This window comes from Pantherophis guttatus, chromosome 9 (genome assembly GCF_059756535.1).
Source record: "Pantherophis guttatus breed Tessera chromosome 9, ASM5975653v1, whole genome shotgun sequence".
In the NCBI taxonomy this organism is placed as follows: domain Eukaryota; kingdom Metazoa; phylum Chordata; class Lepidosauria; order Squamata; family Colubridae; genus Pantherophis; species Pantherophis guttatus.
In genome coordinates this window covers 996,504-1,018,204 of record NC_142071.1, presented here as the reverse complement: position 1 = coordinate 1,018,204, position 21,701 = coordinate 996,504, and the positions used below count along the sequence as shown (strand labels likewise).

The window sequence follows — 21,701 nt, the reverse complement described above, 5'->3', positions numbered from 1 at the left end:
GAGAGATAGATAAAAGATAGATGAGAGAGAGAGATGGGGGGTGGGGGGCTGGTGCGCCTGAGGGGCCGTCGGAGGAGCTGAGGGAAAGCGGCTCCGTCGGGCCTTCAGCGCCTTCTGCTTTCCCGGCCGCGCTGCAACCCGATCCGCGGGAAGTCCCGGCAGCCGCTGGGCGGGGAGGGCCGGCGCTGCCCCGTGACCGCTCCCTCCAGGGCGGGCCTGGCCGTCCCTAAAAAGGAAGCGGCGCCGGCCCGAGCGGCTTCCAGCGCGGCGACGAGAGCAGGCAGGTAGGCGAGGCGAGGCGGCCGGGACCGACGGGGCGGGCGGCTCCTGGCGGGCAGCGGGGCGGCTGCGAGGCCCCTTCGGGCGGCGGGCTCTTCCTCGCGGGCCGGTGGGAAGCCGCGACGGCGCCCGAGGGTGGCGGGTTGGACGGCTCTCCTGCCCGGGAAAACGGGACGGCGCCGCTTTGGGGCCACGGACCGATGCGGGGAGGCGGCCGCGGCTCTGGGCTGGCTCCTGGCGCCCGGGAGTGGCCGGAGAGCGGCCGGAGTGGCTCCGCTTTGCGTCGGCGAGCCCCTTTCGCCCCCAGCACTGGGCAGGCAGTCCTCGACTTACAACCTTTCGTTTAGTGACCGTTCAAAGTTACAGCGGCCCGGGCAAAAAGGGACTTTGGACCGTTTTTCGCACTTAATGACCGTTGCGGCATCGTTCTACCAACAACTCTCACTGTAGAAATCCTGGGCTCTCCATCACTTTGAAGGAGGCTTTCCAGAAAGTCACTTCATCTGAAATGGACTAGGCAGGGTCTCCAGCTTGAGCAGTGGGGCTGGACTAGATGACCTCCAAGGTCCCTTCCGGCTCATTCATTCCATTCTACTACGAGAGGGTCCTTGCAGTGCGCGGGGCCAATCTATGGCAAAGGCGGTGTGTGAAGGAAAACGGAGGAAGTCCATTCTCCATGAAGCATGGGGGGGCAGGGGGGGGGAAGAGAATCTGCTTGCCATGAGGACCTCTGAGAACAAGGTTGGAAAATGCAAAGCCAGCACATCCAGGGAGCAAAGGCAGCTCTGCAAAGTGCATTATGTGCTGCTAAGAATAACCCTGCAGCCCTCGGCGGCCGGGCTCAACTCTTAACGGCCCCAAGGACTGGGGTTCACCCAACCCCCCCATTCCCTGCATGCTTAACCAGCTGTGGTCATTTAACAGGCTGAGCTTGGTTAATGTAAACCTCGGTTCAGTTTTTGGTGGTTCAGCAGGTATACACTGAGCGCATGTGGTTAGAGGAGCCTGGTGGTGCAGTGGACTAAACTACCTTTGAAGTAGCACTTAGCTGCCTGCAATTACTGCAAGTTCAATTCTCACCAGGCTCAAGGTTGGCTCAGCCTTCCATCCTTCCGAGGTAGGTAAAATAAGGACCCGGATTGCGGGGGCAATAAGCTGACTTTGTATAAAATAGAACACCGCTTGGGGGGGGCCAAAAGCCCTACTAAGCAGGTATATACAAAAGTATGAAGGCTATTGCTTAACGCATTGTAAGCTGCCCTGAGTCTCCAGAGAAGGGCGGCATATAAATCAAACTAAATAATAAAAATAATAAATAAATAAATAGTGGATGGTTCAGAGGAGGGGTCTCCAACCTTGGCAGCTTTAAGACTGGGAGCAAAGCTGGCTGGGGAATTCTGGGAGTTGAAGTCCACAAGTCTTAAAGTTGCCAAGGTTGGAGACCGCTGGCCTAAAGTGTTGATCAGGGAGGATCAGAGCAGCTGGGGAGCACTTGGCATTCCTGCTGGCGCCAAAGCTAAGACCCTTTAGACTTAGGGGTCTCCAACCTTGGCAGCTGAGCTGGCTGAGGAATTCTGGGAGTTTGAAGTCAGTCCACAAGTCTTAAAGTTGCCAAGGTCGGAGACCCCCCCCCTGGTTCAGAGCATCACTCCCAGAGAATGTGGAATGGGACCGAGCCTTGTGCCTTTGCCCCCAATGTTGGGGGGGGTCACAGAATTGAAGGGGTGAATACCCCACTGCTCCTTGAGGCTCCTTCTGTAGGACCCAGGTGGAGGTGGGGGGGGGGCAGACAACTGGCACTTCTGATTTTTGTGAACATCTTGGACATGAAGAAATGGCATGTTTGAGTTACTTCCCTCTGCCCCCCCCCCATCTGAAGGGGTCATAAAATCAGGCCCACCTTACAAGTCTCACAACTGACCTCCGTAATTGCCAAGCTTGGTGACACTCTACATTTTAAGATTGAGAAAACCTCCTCTAACCTTTCTAGAAGTGTGTTGGAGAAGGAGGCCAGAGAGCATAAGGGATAAGGCACAAAATTGGTGCCTTTAGCTTTTTTGACACCTGAAACCTTCTAAACTTGGGTTAGGACCAGCTCAGATTATAACAGATTAACAGAGAAGGAAGGGACCTTGCGGGTCATCTAGTCCAACCCCCTGCCCAACAGGAGACCCCACATCTGCCTCTACCTAGGATTGAACTCACAACCTCCTGATTGTGAGGCAAGAGCTCTACCTCTAGGCCACCGGGTCTTTGTTTATGGGGAGCTCAGTTTGGGGAGAGCAGATGTTCTTTGTACGCAGAACACGTACAACAGGGGGTCCCAAATCAACCCTTGTATGCGACTTTTGGGGCTGGGGCAGCGCAGAGACTCGGCCCCAAGTGGAAAAAGGGGTTTCTCTTGAATTGAGGGATGTGACCCTCAGCCAGGTAAAAAATGGCTGCGGGAGAAGAATGGGATAAACTGGTCTCCCTCTTCGGCATCTTCACGCAAAAATGGAGGATGGCTTCTTGCTTTCTCCTAGAGCCCCAGAACAGATGGCCCTCCATTGGGCAGGTTGCAAAGAGGGGGGGGTTTGATACCCCCCCCCAAAGATGCCTTGTTCGATTCATTCCAGTAAGGGAGCAGATCCAGAGTCACCCAGCTTCACTGCTGCTCAGAAGGAAACACCAGCGGGAGGGTCTCGAGTGAACCAAATGTTCAATATGGATGCTTGGGGTCAATGCCACAAACAATTCTCCCTTGCTAGGACTTCTGGCAGTCGGTTGAAAAGGAGGCGGTGCATTCTTGACGGTGATCGATTCCGCGTGGATTGTTTGCCAATTATCTACCCATGTTAACGGGAACAGCGATCCATGTGCCAAGCTGCCTTACCTTCCCCTCTTAGAACCACAGGACTGGAAGGGACTTTGGAGGCCTTCTAGTCCAGCCCTCTGCTCAAGCATCCCAGTCAAATAGTTGTCCAGTCTTTTCTTGAAAACCTCCGCTGGTGGAGCATCCGCAACTTCTGGTGGCAAGCTGTTCCACTGGTTAATTGTCCTCACTGTTAGGAAGTTTCTCCTTAATTCCAGGTTGCTTCTCTCTTTGATTGGTTTCCATCCATTGCTTCTTTTTTTTTTCTTCTTTTTTTTTTTGCTTTGATTTATATGCCACCCTTCTCCGGAGACTCAGGCTTACAATGCGTTAAGCAATAGCCTTCATCCTTTTGTATATTTATACAAAGTCAGCTTATTGCCCCCACAATCTGGGTCCTCATTTTACCTTCCTTAGAAAGGATGGAAGGCTGAGTCAATCTTGAGCCTGGTGAGATTTGAACTTGCAGTAATTGCAGGCAGCTGATGTTAATAACAGTGCTTTAGTCTGCTGCGCCACCAGGGCTCTGCTTTCCCTGCCCTCTGGTGCTTTGGAGAATAAATTGACCCCCTCTCAAATATTGAAATGCTGCTATCATGTCCCCCTTAATCCTTCTTTTCTCTAGACTAGCCAAACCCAAATCCTACAACTGTTCTTCACACAGTTTAATCTCCAGGCCTTTAATTATTTTAGTTGCTCTTCTTTGTACTTTTTCCAAAGTCTCAACAACTTTTTTATAATGTGGTGACCAAAACTGGACGCAGTATTCTAGGTTCTGGTTTTTGCAGGTTTGCTGGGAGCTCAAATATACACCGTAGGCATGTTAATACTATGATACTGTACAGGGGGGAGGGGAAAAGGGTGGGGGGAATACTGGGGGGGAAATCTTTTTTTTCTGTAAAACTTCAATTAAAAAAAACATGATATTGTATCTTCAGCTGAATAAGTGGGTTAAGGGGGAAATCATAAATATGAGCTAGCCCAACTTCTGATCTCATGACAGCAAGGGTGCTGCAATGGCCAGAATGTTGAAAACTAGTTGCAAGTCCATTGTTTCAGTGCCCTCCAGTGCCTTCAGCTGTTGAATGCATGGATGTAACTCAAGGACTGCTGTGTAATCCTCCAGTCAGCTCCAGTGGGTCACATCTGTCGCTGGGGGTGAGCATCTCTGTCGCAATGCAAACTTTAGTCACACTGTAGGCTTTTGAAAGAGGGCAGCGGAGGAAGAGGAAGCTCTGGGTAAGTCAGAGGAGCTAACCCAAATGTGCTTTTTCAGAAGGCAACTTGACTTTTTTCCTTTTTGCTTGTTTTAGAAGAGAATAACAGAGTTGGAAGGGACCTCGGAGGTCTTCTAGTCCAACCCCCTGCTTAGGCAGGAAACCCTAGATCACTACAGACAAATGGTTGTCCAATCTCTTCTTAAAAATTTCCAGTGTTGGAGCATTGACAACTTCTGGAGGCAAGCTGTTCCACTGATTAATTGTTCTCAGGAAATTCCTCCTTAGTTCCAAGCTGCTTTTCTCCTTGATGAGTTTCCACCTGTTGCTTCTTGTCCTGCCCTCAGGTGCTTTGGAGAATAGCTTGACTCCCTCTTCTTTGGGGCAACCCCTGAGATATCGGAAGACTGCTATGAAGATGTTTTGTTTCTCATTCAAGAAGCTTCTTCAGTTCTGACTGTAGAAGCTTCTTGGATGAGAAGCGAAACATCTTCAAGGAAAAAGAAAGTGAGTTGCCTTTTGAAAAAGCTCCTTTGGGGCAACCATGACCTAGATGACTAAGAATCTCCATATACAAAAGGTCTCCAAACTTGAGTTTTAAGACTTGTGGACTTCAACTCCCAGAATTCTCCATACCTCTGCCATAGACAATCGGAGAAGCTAAGTTACGGCAAGCAGGAGATCTGTCTAAAGCAGAGGTCTCCAAACTTGACAACTTTTAAGACTTGTGGACGTCAACTCCCAGAATTCCTCAGCCAGCTCAGCTGCTAAGGTTGGGGACCCCTAGTCTAAAGGGCCTTAGCTTTGGTGCCAGCAGGAATGCCAAGTGCTCCCTAGCTGCTGTGGGGAGATTTTGACTGTAAGCAGGAGGGGCAGCTGCTTTCCCTGCTGAGCGGTGCCGAGGGATCAGGGATCAGGACTTGTGATTCTGATGACAGTCTAATGTTGGGCTGTCAACAGCATGATGGCTTGAAAAGGGTCAAACCCGTCATTGAAGACAATTAACTGCACGCCCCACACAAGAGGTTGCTGGCACATCAGAAGCATTGAGAGCAACCCTTTTAAAAGTGATCAGGCCTGTTCTTCATTAAGCAGCAGCAGAGTTGCTGGCCTGTTTTTTTTTCCAAGCGAAACCCAGAATGGAATGGGCAGAGCCGGAAATGTGGCTCCAAAATTTTCCATCGCTCCGCATGGAGCGGTTGCAAAACAGATGGAAATGAGACCAACCGACAGCCTCATTCAGTGGCGAGAGATTTACACAGCAAGGCGGGAAGTCGGCGTGAATTATTGGATTTACATCCAGCTTGTGGAGGTTTTTAGTGGTGCCTTCCGTTTTTTTAATCCTTTTTGTTTGCTTCCAGTTACTTATTGAAGCTCCGGGGGCATTAATAAGTATGTGGCTTGACATATAATTGATTTTCTGCCTATGCAAAGATTGCCTCCTGGGTAGGAATTGGGGTGGGGGGGGAGGTACATTAGGGAGGGGAGGGCCCGTTCATGAAATGAATGCTAGGCAGATTAAGTCTGTCAGCTTTATACAGAAATGACTCATCCAGGCTGGGACAGACGTGGAAATTTCCACTTTTGGGGGAACTCCTCTGGTTTTGGCCCAGCCCACATTAGTGATGCATTTGCAGTTCTCCGCAAGCTGTGTTGGGATGGCCATATCCGGGGATTCCCTAGCCAGCTAGATTGGCTAGGGAATTGTGGGAAAGCATTCGCAGTATCCGAAGCCTATAGGAAAGTCTACACTAAGGACATAGTTAAGCCATAGGTTGAATTGATTTGCAAGAAGCTTCGTAACCAAAATTCATAGTTGTGTGGTGAGCCTCACGAGATAGGACAGGCCAGGGAAAACTCTACCCAAAGGCTAAAAACTATCTTTATACTGAAATGGGTGATAGTAATAGACTGTTCCCAGTTTGATTGTGTTTGGCCTCTTCCTCCTCTGTATATTCACGTGGCTTTGGGAAGTATCTGCCTGAACCACTTCCAGATGATATCTCGAAGTTCTGGACTTAAACATTATTTCAGCCCTTTTGCCTAGGAAACACTGCCTGCGTATCTACAGCGAGCCCCCTTTCCTTCGGGTCTAGGACAGCTCGGCATGGCCAACTTGGTGCAGCCAACTCATCCCCAGTCAACTTGCGATGGCCAATTCGCTCTGCGACAGCTCGCTGCAGGACAAGAGTTACCCTAATATCAAAGAAATGGTGGGATAGAATCCTTAAAGGATACAAAAGGAGGGACAGAATGAAATGCGAATGGCAAAAAGTTAAAATATTTTTTAAATTATTTCAAATACTTAAATTGAATTGTCCCTCAATGAGTTGACCATGGTGACTTGTCCTCTTCCGCTTTCCCTCTGTATAATTTTAACACAGGAAAGGAGAATATTTGTAAGGTGAGGTTGAAATAAGGGGTCCTGGGTGCTTTCCAAGCTCAGAGGGCATTAAGGACACCTCGGTTTAACCCAGTTTACTGACTTCAGCCACAATTCTCTGAGCCCAGATCAGAACAGGGGGAGTGGGCTTTTTTCCACCTGGGCTGTGTCTGGAGGGAAGGCAGGAGACTGGGACCCCCCCCTCCTCCTTCCAGGCCGGTGCAGAGGATGAAGGAAGGAGGTGGTGGTGGAAGAGATGCTCCATCTGTCCCTTCGGATATAGTCCAGGGCCGAAGCAGTCTTAATCACAAATTATGAAGTTTTAGGCCCTTTTTAGCTACTTCAGACATTCGGTGATAAATAATTCTGTCTTGTTCTGGTGTTTATCCTGGTGTTCAGTGTTTCTGCACCTCGATTTGAGGGCAGTGCTTTGTTAGAGCCTGTAACTTTGCAAGCGAGGGCATGTTGATGTTTTTCACCCAACCTATCTTTGGTATAGCTTACGTGCCATTAAAATGGAATGAAATTATTTGCATAGATTTAGTACGATTCGTTCCTCTTTTAAAAATGGCAGTTTTATGCAATTATGGGGGGTGGATTGAGAGACCCACATTGAAAGTCTTCAGGGCCCACATACACCCATTTAGTACATGTTTCCCTGCCGAGGATGTTCATTCCCACCCATAATCCTTCCAAGCCTCAGACATTGTTTAATATTCCTCTTTAATATCAGAAAGTCCCACAAAGGTTAATAACGGTTCCTTTCTTCCTGTGTTTGCTGAGCCTTATCTGAATTAATTCTCTTTTTTATTGCAGGGACCATCTGCAAGGCTGACTGGTTGCTAGAGAATTGCAGGACGTTTATTGCCATGGTACGTGGGTTTGGTTCCTTGCAGGACCAGGCGGTGCCTGGCACTCCCTGGGTCTAATCAAAGGGCCAATGTCCTGAGCTGTTGGCTCAGGGCAATTAAGCAGATGGAAGGATTATCCTTGATGGGGTAAATGTTATCCTTGGGAACCGCTACGATGAGGGCTTGGTGTGGCACCGGAGACGGCAGTTGGCTAGCGGTCAGTTGTGGTGTGTAGTCTCTTTTCTGCTGCACAACATAATTAGCCTCTGAAGATAAAAGCCTTTTCCTGGTCACAGTAAATCTAAATTCAGTCCCTTTGTTTTGGGTGCAGTGAATGGGGTGACCCCAGCCATGGTGTGCCATGAATGGTGGTTTAAGGCTGCGTTTCTTGCGCCAAGGTAGCCAATTGTGGTGTCTTCAGCAAGCCACAGTTAAACCTTGGTTTAGCACTAGATCCAAACCCAGTTAACATTCCCTCCCTTTGCTACTTTCAATGTGTAGACAAGCTCCGAGGCTGCTGTGGCAGCTGGACTGTCAGTCCACGGGGTTCAACCTGGCTTCCTCCCCGAGTGAGGCTGGCTGAGGCAGCAGATTTTCTCCAGCCTTTCTTTAAGTGGCAGCAAAGCTTCTGTGGCTGCCCAGAGCTCTAGCCAGGTGGCCTTGAAAGCATGCTAAAAATTCACCATCCGTTCCCTGCGTAGGATGGCAGCTCCTAATTACTTCCTTGAGAGCCAGTTGGGTGTAGTGAATGGGGTAGGACTCAAGGCGGTGTACAGCCAAGAAAAATATAGATACACAAAGATCATAAAATTGCTAATTAAAATTATTATCATAACATAGTTTGGCCCAATTAAATAGAACCTAAAATGCTCTTGACAGCTCTCTTGTTTAGCCACAGAAACTTTGGATTCTCTTTTGTGATCCTAAGTTAAGGATTCCCCAAACATCTGGATTTTTTTCCTTTCTTGTTTCTTCCTCTGTGGTTCCATCTCTTCTGGGCTTTGACTTTTTGATATTCGGTGGCTTTTAGGCAGGAAACAGAGGAACCATCAAGGGGGCTTCCAACTTCAGCCCTGAGGCCGATGCCCAGGCTCTCCGCAAAGCTATGAAAGGGTTGGGTGAGTCATCCGTTTTATTCTTCATTGATTGCTCTGAAGTTGTAAGGTTTCTGCCTCAAAGTCCGTTTTGATCAGATTAGAAAGTTTGCGACATGCTAGATCAGTGATGGTGAAACTTTTCCACACCAAGTGTCGAAAAGGTCACGCGGAAACATCATGCATCCACGGGCTCGTCAGGGCCGCGCTCTGGAAAAGCGGACCTTCCGGGTTTATTTATTTATTTACAAATATTTATATGCCGCCCTTCTCCCAAAGGACTCAGGGCGACGAACACAAGTTAAAAAACATACAATAATAAAGGAAAATCCTAATTAAAACCAATTAAAACAGAGACAAATAAATAATAAGGTGGGTTTCAAATTTTTTTACTACCAGTTCTGTGGGTGTGGCTTGGTGGGTGTGGCATGGATTGGTAGGCGTGGATTGGTGGACGTGGCAGGGGAAGGATACTGTAAAATCTCCATTCCCTCCCAATCAGCTGGGACTCAGGAGGCAGAGAATAGGGGCCAGTCAGAATTTTTACTACCAGTTCTCCGAACTACTCAAAATTTCCGCTACCGGTTCTCCAGAACTGGTCAGAACCTGCTGAAACCCACCTCTGATGTGCACCCAACAATCAGCTGGCCGGCGCCCCACGCGCGAAGGACAGCTGATTGTCGCGCCAGAAACCTGGAAGACAAACAGCCAAGGCCGTGCGTGCCGGGTGAAATGGCTTTGCGTGTCACTTTGGGCACGCATGTCATAGGTTCATCATCACGGTGCTAGATCCTCTTCTCTTACCTGGCACCCTTGGACTGGAGCTTCCAAAATTTCCCACCAGAAGCTTCTGCCTGATGCGAATTCCCCAAGGTGCTTTTTCCAAAAGGCAGTTGGATTTTCTTGGGGTTTTTTTCCTTTGAAAATGTTTCTCTTCTCATCCCAGAAGGTTCTTTCAGTTCAAGATGAGAAGAACCTTCTTGGATGAGAAGCAAAACATTTTCAAAGAAAAAAAAAACCCAAGAAGGTCCAGTTGCCTTCTGGAAAAACCAGGACCTGGATGGTGAAGAGCCTCCATGGACATCCTGCTGGGAATTATAAACCCTGCCCAGCTGGAGATGGGAAGGCTAAACTTGCTTTGTGCAGAGAATATTCATAAAATTGCACAGGGATGCATCGAAGAGACCGTGAGAAATGCCCTTCTTCTGAGTTAGGTCCACACGCCGGTATTCTCCCCTCTGATTTGTGTTTCCGGTAGCTTCGCTCTGGAGGTCTTGATTACCTGGATTTTCCTGCTTGCCAAACAAGTACCTCATTTCACCTGCCAGCTTCTCCCCATATTGTGCTCCATGCATCCTAGTTTCAACTCCTTGGTCCTCTTTCTTGACCTTCTCTGAATCTTGGGTCTCTTGTCTTGTCCCAGGTACTGATGAAGATGCCATCATTGAGATTTTGGTCAACAGGAACTTGTCCCAACGGCAGGAGATTAAGATGGCCTACAAATCCTCTATTGGCCGGGTAGGTAGCACTGAATGGGAACTCTGGGACTGGATTCAGATATAGATTGCAAAGTGAATTGTTCAATCCCATTAACCCAGGGATACCTGTCAAAAAAATTGATTGCTTCTATTGCTAATGCCAAACTTTTTCTTCGTTTGACAATTGTTTGATTTCCCACCCCCCATCTCTCTCCCTCTCTCTGTTTCTCTCTTTATCTCTTTGGAAGGTACAGTCACTTTGTAAATGTTTAAATAAGGAGATAGATTAACTATTATTGAATTGTTGAAATTAAAGGTTAATTGTGTTGCGCAGGGTCAGGTGTGGCTTGGTGCAAACAAAGAGACAGTGTCTCTTTTATTTATTTATTCACATTTATTCAGCTGAACAAAGGTGCGTCCTCCCGTAAGATTGAAAGAACCCCGAGTGCAGTTTGAAGCAAATTATACAAATACTCACGCATGCCTTTTGTGGTTTTGATCACAGGTTTAACTCACAAGCTTTGCTTTACTTATGGAACTTCCCACAGCCTTAAAGGCTGGCTAAGCTGTACTTTATTTCTGTCATTTCAACAGAAGATTCTTTTGACCAATTGTCAGAATCATCGTGAATATCAGAATCCTGGCAGGTTCCTTTGAAGAGTGATTTTAGGGCTTATTTGAGGAGAATTGACTCTCACAAATCACATTAGTGTGTGCTATGAGGTAACAGGCTTCCTAAATAATATGGGAGAGGATAAGATGAGATGAGATAAGATAATCTTTATTATCATTTCTTTTGGTAAACACACTGGCAAACATTCAAAATGAAATTGGGATGCCCACTCTCAAAAGAAACATATATATACCCATATTCATACATATACATTTGCTGTGTATACATATATATATGTAAACACATACACCTCTAAATACACACACACACACAAATATATATATACACACATATATCAAATTTATATTTTGCTGATAAATAAAGGGAGACTAATATAGATCTATTTCAAGCTTTTTAGCTTTTTTAGCTGATGAAAGCTAAAAAGCTTGAAATAGATCTATACTAGTCTCCCTTTATTTCTTTATCAGCAAAATATAAATTTGGTATAAAATGGTTTGTCGTGAATGCAAGTGCTTGAGGGCTCCTGGATTGGAGCTGAAAGGCGAAAGGGAGCAGAATGCTCCCTCCCACATGTTGGGGTAGACCAGGTGTCTCGATAGAAAAACACTTAATACACACACACACACACATATATATATAACTGTTTATTTTGTATACATAGCAGAAAGAAGGACAGAAAGGTATCAAGGTTGATATGGAACAAAGAAGGAGCTATGGAAGAAGCAAAGAAGTAAAAAATAAAAAAAAATGAGCCTGAGAATTTTCAGCCAAAATTCATTGTTTCCAAAGATCATGTCAAATGTGAGATTCTGTGGTCCACAAAATATATTGATCTGGGTCCCTAAAATTGAAAAGCCAGCTGTCGTACAGCTTTTGACTTCTTCCTCGAAGGAAGTAACACCAGTTCTAGAAGAAAATTAGAAGTAACGTTTAATTTTGGGTGGCGCACTTGAAACAAAAAAACGACACTAGGCACAATGATATTATCCAATCATTTTCTTTCCCCAACAGGATTTGATTAATGACCTGAAGTCTGAGCTGAGTAAGAATTTTGAGAACGTTATTATTGGACTGATGACCCCTATTACCCTGTATGATGTGGAGGAGCTGAAAAGAGCAATGAAGGTTTGCAAAAAAAAATAATAATTTTTAACCACAACAAAGAACCAGAGATTTGTGAGATTATTTTGAAGCCTGGAGATGTTCCTAGAAAAATCTTGCTTCAGTTGGCATTTGCCCAGCTTTGGCACTCTTTTGAAGCACTTTGTCTGTCTTGCAGGGGGCAGGGACAGATGAGGGCTGCCTGATAGAAATCTTGGCCTCTCGTACCAACGAGGAACTCCGGAGGATTAATGACACCTACCATCGTCGTGAGTATTCTTTCCCATAGTCTCCATCGCTCACCTGCAGCCAATTCATGGAGCTTTCTAGAATCACATGGCCAGCTGGGCATTAATTGCATTTGCATGTTATGTTTGATGATAGACAGACCTACCGCAGAGAATTCTTTTAGGCACTTTCCCTAAAATTTGTGCTGACTCAGCCTCGGAGTTTAGCGGGATTCCCCATTGTCATAACTGTCTGCAAGCCGTGGTCAAAAAAGTCAAGATGGCATCCGTGATGGTGCACATAAAAAACAGGCAGAGCTGTGATTGCACCATTGCTGTCAGCGATTCAAGAAAGATCAAACTTGAACACCGAAGTCGTGAATATTAAAATTATATTTATTATAGGCTTTCTGTCAGATCTAAGTCCAAAGATGACACAGTGAGATCTGATTGAATCCATTTCTTTATTTACTTTCACCCAACGGACATAATCTTGCCAGACTAAAACCTTCTAACCTACCCCATATACCCTGGGAGATTCTGGGGTGAAACTTTTCCTCCCTCCCCCATATACAATTCAGAACTGCACAGTCTCTTGTCTTGGGCCTCTCTCTGGAATTGTCAGGCGTGAAATATCAGGTTCACGGTTAAACAGATTTATTGGCGCTCACACCTATGCACAGGAATCTTCTCAACTAATGGTTAGCCCCTGATAGGAGTTAGATAAAGGTCAATGGAATCTGAGGAGGATTGGATTTAGTTCACTTGTGGTTATGTAGGGATTCTAGGCTGATCCCCCTTTTCACTCCGACCCCAGGTTCTGCCAGTCCTTCCAGTGCAAGAATGTGATGCTTCTTCCCTGAGAAGCAGTGGTGCTTCATACTCCACCATTCATATTCAGACTCTTGCAACTCTGAATACGCCTGCCCCCTCCCTACTTTCACCCTAAAGACCGGTAGGGAGGGTCCCTTCTGCTTTCTCTGCCCCATCTTTCCTTTGGACTCAATTTCTTGTATCCGACCATTTTCCTGGCTGTGGCACTTCCTCCTGTTCCTCAAGGGTATTCTCACAACCCTCTACATCTGCAGACACCATCCTGACTATTTTGGACATGCCCTGCAGACACCCTCCTGCGAGTTAGTGGTTGTTTTTCAGGAAGTCATCATAGTTGTGAAGCTTTCCTCAGCTACGCCAGTTCTCAGAGTAGGACTGGGGTGCTTTTTTTGAGGTATATCTCTGGGCCTTTTTGCAGAGTATGGAACCTCCCTTGAGAAAGACATCGCTTCAGATACCTCCTCCAAGTTCCGGAGAGTCCTGGTCTCCCTGTCGACTGTAAGTATTTGGCTCTTCTTGTCATGCCTCAGATCGCTCGTCCCATAGTAGATGAATTTACTCCTCGCCCTAAATCACGGCTTGTCTTTGTCGAGCAAGCATTTTTGCAGGTTTGAAAATGAATCATGGCTTGTCTGAGAACCTTTTGCGCTATTTCAGTCTCTCTTTGCAGTCCTGTGGAGTGGTTCAAAACTTGTGTGTGTGCAAAAAAGAAGCTGGGAATAAGTTAGGGATGCAAACAATAATCCACATGTCTCTTTGGGGAACATGACGTTAAACTGTAGTTGGTGTAATAAGCCAGCAATGAACTTGCATCCTATTCAGAAATATTCAGTGATTTTCACTACACTGATAGCATTCTCTGGATTTCCATCCTCCGTCTCTAGGATATTATTGCATTGAAGACCTAGGATTTTCAGCACATTCTATTAAAAATCATAGTCTCTTTTGTTGTGCGATAAACTTTCTTGGGTCTCCTGCATGAACAGGGCCACAAATTCTAAACTGGGTTATAAGTACAGAGAACTCGTGGTGGGAGGAGAGGAATCTTCTCAAAGACAAAAACCTCCGTCTGAGAGTTGCCCTCTTTCAAACTTGGCATGGATCAGAGTTTTAAGGGAGGATTTGGCATCACGCTGGATTTTTTCCCCCCAGATTATTTATGGCCCTCCTCTTCAACCCAGTTTCTCTTGTTCACTGGGTAAATGGCTTATTGGGCTGCCTTCTTCTATGGCTGGGTAGACAGAGCTGTTCTCAAGGTCCCAAGAAAAGATCTTTAAGAGATTGGTGCTGAGTGTTTGTTTTCCTGCATCCCACTGATGTGGGTCCTTCTCCTTTGCTCCTTCCTGATGGTCCTTCTCTGAAATCGCTGTTCAGCTTCACTTGCCTCTCCCCCTCCCCCTTTTCTTCCCAGGGCAATAGAGATGAGAGTTCACACGTTGACCAGGGCCTGGTCCAAGAGGATGCCAAGGTGAGTAACCCCGTTTGCAGGAATGAGGAGGCAGTTTGCTGCTTGATTTCCAAAGTGTTAACCGATAACCAATTTTGTTTTGTATACATGAGGTACAATGACAATAAAGGCTATACTATACTGGCTTTCTTTAAAATTGAGGTGTAACTTAATTCCTGCTGTTTGCCTCCTCCATAAATCTTCCAGAACAGGGGTGTCAAACTCAAGGTCCGGAAGGCCAGATGTGTCACATGCTCGGTTTAGCAAAGGGGGGAAACTTGTGATACGTCACGTGACGACATGTCGTTGCAAGTTTGACACCCCTGCCCCAGAACAAAGGCTATCACAAGGCCTGTTCAAGACCACCAAAATTTTAGCAGCCAAATGGCAATTTGGGGTGACACAATGATGGCCTCCTTCTCCCCACCCCATTGTCTATGTCACATGCAGAGCATTATACCAGTTGCATTAAGACCCCTGCTAAGCTTAAATCGATTATTGGGCACAACATTGCATCCCTGGGGGCCAAAATGATTAGCTTCACATCCTCAGTCACGTCCCGGTTTTACCCTTGCATGCCTTACAGTTCTGAGTTGGAGACTTCAGACTTCTTTATCTGTGTGAAGTTGCCCATCCCTACTGTCTTGTGAGAACAGGAAGGAGGCTGCCTGGTGGCCTGAATTGGGGCAGATGTGCTGGGTTGTGGCCCCAAACCCCTCCATTCCCTGCCTGTTCGTTCGGCTCCTTGCAGAATCTGCTCTTTGTGCTCCTTTCCTCTAGTGCCTGTATGAAGCAGGGGAGAACAAATGGGGCACCAGCGAGGGCCAGTTCATTACCATCCTGTGCTCCAGAAGCAGGAGCCATCTGCTAAGGGGTAAGCGGTGAAGGGGGCGGCAGATTCTTGTAAAGAAAAAAGAAAAAAAGGAATATCATGAGAATCAACTGAACATTAAATCAAGTAAAAAAGAGCCTTGGTAGTACAGTGGTCTAAGGCACCCTGTTATTAAGCTGGTTATTAAGACCAGCTGCCTGCAATTACTGCAGGTTCGAATCTCACCAGGCTCAAGGTTGACTCAGCCTTTCATCCTTTCTAAGGTAGGTAAATTGAGGACCCAGTTTGTGGGGAAAATAAGCTGACTTTGTATAAATATACAAAAGGATGAAGGCTATTGCTTAGCGCATTGTAAGCCGCCCTGAGTCTCTGGAGAAGGGCGGCATATAAATCAAATTAAAAAAAAAAACTAATGGGATCATTAAGCATTATGAACATTAAAATGGGATCCTACCCTCCAACTCTAAGCTGTACTAAGAAGCCACATGATGATTGGTCAGTTAGAGGCTGGGAACGAGCGTCACTGTTGTTTAACTCTATTGTTTATTTAATTCTGGTCACCACGATCCCGAAAAGATGCTGAGATCCTGGGAAGTCTGCAGAAAAGGGCAACAAAGAGTCTGGAGGCTAAATCGTTATGATGAAAGGTTGAGGAACCTGGGGATGTCTAGTCTATGGAAGAGAAGGACTTGGGGTGTCATGGTAGCTGTCTTCCAGTACTTGAGGAGCTGTCACAGAAAAGAGGGGGTCAACCTCTTCTCCAAAGCACCCGAGGGCAGGAAAAGTAATGGGTGGAAGCTTATCAAAGAGCAAAACATCTTTTAATACCAAAGCAGAATGTTTTATCCCAATGGACATATAACTTCCATTCCCTATGAGAACAATTAGTCAATGGAACAGAAGTTGCCTTCAGAAGTTGTGGCTGCTCCATCACTGGAGATTTTCAAGAAGAGATTGAGTAGCCATTTGTCTGGACTGGTATGGGGTCCCTGCTCAAGCTGGAGATTAAACTAAGACCTCCAAGATCCCTTCCAACTCTTGTTATCCGAATGTTCTGCGACTCACGGCAGGATGGTGTGATTTTCCCATTACTTGTGGCCACCATAGACTTATTTCGGTTCATTCAGGACATCTGCTGTTTTCTAGGGTGCTTTTTTAAAGAAAAAACATACAATATGAATCAGAAAATTGGGAATATTGGAAATTTGGAAATAACAGAGGAGCTCATAAACACATCTTAAGTCTCCATGTTTGGGAGGTTGTGGAACTGCTTTTCTTTTGTTTGCTAATAAAAATCTGTATTCGTTTATTTAGTATTTGATGAATACAAGAAAATCGCTAAGAAAGATATTACGGAGAGTATTAAATCCGAGATGTCTGGAGACCTTGAAGACGCCTTGCTGGCAATAGGTGAGGTTTCCACATCAGCTTTTATTCCTCTCTCGTTGCTTTGCAGGAGGTTAACTTGCATCCAGGGTGTCTGCAACATGGAGGGAAGGCAATGAAATAACAACACGTGTTGTTGGATCTGGTAGCTTCTGCTCAAAGCGAGTTCCTGAATGTAGGCTAACCAAGGAGATTCATTGTTGTCTGGTAAACAGATAAACCTCCAGGGGTCTCAATGACCCTCTAAAAGGATGCAAATGACCAGCTGTCTGCAAGGAATATAAATCCTTCAGAGCTGAAGAAGCTTCTTGGAGGAGAAGCGAAACATCTTCAAAAGAAAAAACAAAGTCCAGCTGCCTCTTGGAAAAAGGAAGTTTTGGGACATTTTTGGCCCAGAAATCTGCTGCAGCCACATGCTCTGAGTTGGCCCACATATCTGGAAGATGCTGGAGTTAAGGATGGCAGTTCCAGCATTTTGGATATTAGATGCTAGCGATATAGAGGAATATCAGAAGTAAAGAGTTTAGGTCTAGTGCAGGGGTCGGCAACCTTAAACACTCAGAGCCACAAAAGTCCTAACCGGAAGCCCCCGTTCAATTCTGGAGCCAACCGGAAGTCCGGTTCCCCCACCATAGAGTCTCCTCCTAGCACGGCGTCCTTTTTCCTCTGCCTGTCCTAACCGAAAGCCCTATCAATTGTGGAGCCGACTAGCAACAGGGAGCCACAGCAGAGGGATGAAAGAGCCACATGCGGCTCCAGAGCCACAGGTTGCTGACCCCTAGGATAGGCCATGCTCAATGTATGCAGTATTTTTGTTTAGAAAATTGTTGTTTTAATAACAAGTATTTCTGAGCAATCATTTTAATTTTTTTTTTTAATCAAGAATGGTTAATTGTTGCTATGCTAACTGCCTTCCTTTATTCTCCTCTCCTCTCAGTGAAGTGCATGAGAAATAAATCTGCCTACTTTGCTGAGCGGCTGTACAAATCTATGAAGGTAAATGCACGCATAAAACCGTCTGCAAACCGAATAGCAGCTCTGTAATAGGCGTGTCCTATTAATGGGTTGATTTCCTGTAATTACATGATCTGGGCTCAGGCTTTGCATGAAAAAGCTGGTGTTTCATCCCAGGTCTCTCCAGAACAGATTGGATCAGGGGTCTCCAACCTTGGCAGCTTTAAGACTTGTGGACTTCAATTTCCAGAAGGAATTCTGGGAATTGAAGTCCACAAGTCTTAAAGCTGCCAAGGTTGCTGGCTGAGGAATTCTGGGAGTTGAAGTCCACAAGTCTTAAAGCTGCCAAGGTTGCTGGCTGAGGAATTCTGGGAGTTGAAGTCCACAAGTCTTAAAGTTGCCAAGGTTGGAGACTCCTGGGTTGGATAATCCTGTCCTGGGGATTCTGCAAGAATCCAGCACGAACAAGAGAGACTCTATCAGGGTCTCTCAACCTCAGGGGTTTTTAACATGAGTGGACTTCAACTCCCAGAATGCTAACTGAAGAATTGTGGGAGTTGAAGTCCACACATTTCAGGGGTTGAGAAACACTGGACTAACAGCTTTGATGAAGCACAATTAGCAGTGCTGACAGAAGAGAATATTTATCGAGCTGTGAGGTCCTTTGTGCACGACAATTTTTAGCAAAAGTTTCATGACCAAACTAGTTGAACCTCCTCAATTCTATCTGGAAGTTGAGCGGTGGCAACTGGACATCTTTTCTTTTTGGTTTGAAATGTTTGGCTACTTATTCAAGCAGCTCAAAGCTCCTTGGATAAGCAGCGAAACATTTCAAACCAATGAGCTGAAGAAGCTTCTCGGATGAGAAGCGAAACATCTTCAAAGAAAAACCAGAAAGTCCAGTTGCCTCTTGGAAAAAAAGCACCTTTGGGACAACCAGGACCTGGATGGCTGAGAATCTCCGTAGACATTTCAAACCAAAAAGAACAGAAGCCCAGTCACCACGGCTCAACTTCCAGAAAATTCCACCTGGATGACTGAGAATCTTCCTCCTCAGTGCTACCTCAGGTAGTCTGATGACGTTACCTACTCTGGTACTGAAATGTCTGTCAGAAGACCATCAAGAACCCCACGGTTAGCAGGTGGCTGCTTTTAAAGGGACAAAGAGCTTTGGTGGCGCAGCAGATTAAAGTACTGTTAAGTAACACCAGCTGCCTGCAATTACCGCAAGTTCAAATCTCACCAGGCTCAAGGTTGACTCAGCCTTCCATCCTTCCAAGGTAGGTAAAATGAGGACCCAGTTTGTGGGGGCAATAAGCTGACTTTGTATATAAAAAAAGAACACCGCTTTGGGGGGAGGGCGAAAGCCCTACTAAGCAGGTATACACAAAAGTAGGAAGGCTATTGCTTAAAAGCATTGTAAGCCGCCCTGAGTCTCCGGAGAAAGGGCGGCATATAAATAGAACCAATAAATAAAACAATAAATAAATAAAACGTTTTGCCAGCTGAGATCCAGCATGCGGTGTGACTTGGCTTATCTTTCTTTCTTTCCAACCCCAAACCAGGGCGTAGGCACCGATGACGACACTCTGATCCGCCTGATGGTCTCTCGCTGCGAGATTGATATGATTGATATTAAGGCAGAGTTCAAGCGCATGTATGGAAAATCCCTCTACTCTTTCATTAAGGTGAGCTGCGGCGCCTGATCTCGCAGGGCTTCTGCACAGCTAGTCTAGGGAAGAGAAGGACCAGGGGAGACAAGATAGCCGTTTTGAGGGGCTTCCACAGAGAGGAGGAAGAGGTCAAGCTATTTTCCAAAGCACCCGAAGGCCAGACAAGGAATAATGGATGGAAATGACCAAGGAGAGATTCAACCTAGAAATAAGGAGGAATTTTCTGACAGTGAGAACAATCCACCAATGGAACAGAAGTTGTGGGAGCTTCATCATTGGAAGCTTTCAAGAAGAGACTGGGCTGCCATCTGTCAGGAATGGTGTAGGGTCTCCTGTGTGGGTGGGGGATGGACTAGATGACCTACAAGGTCCCTTCCAACTCTTGTTAATCTGTATCTGGAGGTGTGCCCAACAAAACTGCCCCAATCTTACTGGAGCACTTTCAGACAAAGTCATCTCTAGTTTGTGGTGAAAAACATCAAGAGGGCAGTCACAAGGGTGTGATTGAAACTCGGCCTATTTTTTCCGTGTGGTGGAACCTGGGTTGCACCATGATGGCATCGTCTTCTGACTACACCTTGAGGGCCTCCTTGCTTCCCCGAAAGGCAAGAGCGGTCCATATGAAACACGCCGTGAGCTTTATTCTGCGCACCTGTGATTCAGAGGTGAAGGTTTAAGGCAGGAGCGGGGAGCCCTGCTTTGCTAGAATTTGCATTAATAAAATAAAAATGAACTTATGTTTTGTTTTTCCCCTCTAGGGAGACACCTCAGGGGACTACAGGAAAGTTCTGCTCCTTCTGTGCGGCGGGGACAACTAAGAGCTTCAGGATTTCTTCTCCATCTTGACGCTGAAGTGATGTGGCCGGCTGTCCCCATAGAACAGAGGTGGAGAACTATGGCCTTTTTATGACTTGTGGACTTCAACTCCCAGAATCCCTGAGCCAGCCATGCTGGCTGGCTCAGGGATTCTGGGAGTTGAAGTCCACAAGTCATAAAAGGGTCGTAGTTCGCCCAACCCTGCCATAGATGACAAGTAGTCGTACCTTTTGCAGAAATGCTTTTAAAAATGCCAATCATGCTAACATTGATTGTACCTCTGCCCTCTTGTGTTTCTAAATTTAAAAAAAAAAAATTAGTCCCTGCTTTGAAACAGGTAGACAATACGCAGTATAAAATGACTAATACAATACAATGTTTTAAAACCCTGGCTCCTTCCCATTTATTCTGCAGAAAAGTGAGCTTTTATTGAATACAAGGAATTGGGGAAGGGAGTTGTTAGGGGAGATCCTCCATCTAATGACTGTGGCAACATGCGATCATAATGGGCAGGCTCCATTATGTCGTATCTTGAGGACCACCTGTAGAAATGGTGAAAATGCCAAATTTCCTACAATGATGAGACATCTCCTTCCTGATGGCAAGGTGGAAGGTCCTTGCTGTCTCCGTTCCAGAGATTATTATTATTATTATTAATTCAGTTTGTATGCTGCCCCTCTCCGAAGACTCAGGGCAGCTCACAATGCATTTAAAATCATTATAAAAAACATTTAAGAATTAAAAACATTAAAACTCATTCACACCATTCATGGCCGGATCTCGCCCGATCGCAAGAGCGAGATCAACGGCCCCAGGCCTGCCAGAAAAGCCACTCTTCACCGCTTTTCGGAAGGCCAATAGGTGGGGATGGTCCGGACCTCAGGAGGTAACTGGTTCCAGAGAGCTGGGGCAGCCATAGATACATTTCTCACCTGCGCGCGCTCCCCCCAAAAAAGTTGATTTGATCGTCAACTGAGTTTGTAATGCTGTATTTCACACTCGTGCAAGGAGTTTGCCTCACTAACACGGAGCTTAAACTCCAGGGCAGATGAAATCTCGCAGCTGCTTCAGATGCACCAATGCCACCTATGAGGTTCCTGTTAATTCTCACTCCCATACAGCTCATGTCAAGGGAGTTTTGTTAAAAAGCACAAGCATAAGGGGGGGTAGGAGCCTTTCTTTATGCTGGATTTTACTGGCTCAAGTCAGCAGAGGGTTAAAAGAAAATCCCCATGAACGCCTTTATACAAACTCTTCTAGCTTCTGAACATGAGCGATTCGACACCCCCAGTGAACCAGTGCAGAGCGAAACACGCCAAACAATCGAGCAATCCCATCTACGGATCTTTTTTGAGGGCAATCAAGAGCTTCATTTCTACATATTAGCAATAACACTTAGACTTATATATCGCTTCATAGTGCTTTTACAGCCCTCACTAAGCTGTTTACAGAGTCAGCCTCTTGCCCCCAACAATCTGGGTCCTTGAACTGCAAACAGCACCCGTTGTATCTTTCCTGCACCCTGCCAGATCCAGGGATGCAACTGATTCTGGGTTTTTTTTTCCTGGAATGTGAGCAGAGAAGCTTCACCACCACGGAAGCTGTAGCTGAAAAAAGGTGTTCTAATTTTTTGCCTGATCC

At 46.1% G+C, this 21,701-nt stretch overlaps 1 protein-coding gene across 1 annotated transcript; it reads left to right on the top strand.

The window, feature by feature from the left end:
- Positions 1-81: 81 nt before the first annotated feature.
- ANXA4 (annexin A4) lies at positions 82-20,446 on the top strand (the record flags this gene model as incomplete). Its single annotated transcript, XM_060683339.2, has 13 exons — positions 82-280; positions 7,550-7,605; positions 8,615-8,702; positions 10,102-10,196; positions 11,802-11,915; positions 12,070-12,160; positions 13,371-13,450; positions 14,364-14,420; positions 15,180-15,273; positions 16,546-16,641; positions 17,555-17,613; positions 19,137-19,259; positions 20,003-20,446. Coding segments are annotated over 13 exons (1,212 nt in total), but the record flags the coding sequence as incomplete, so codon positions are not given.
- Positions 20,447-21,701: the final 1,255 nt, after the last annotated feature.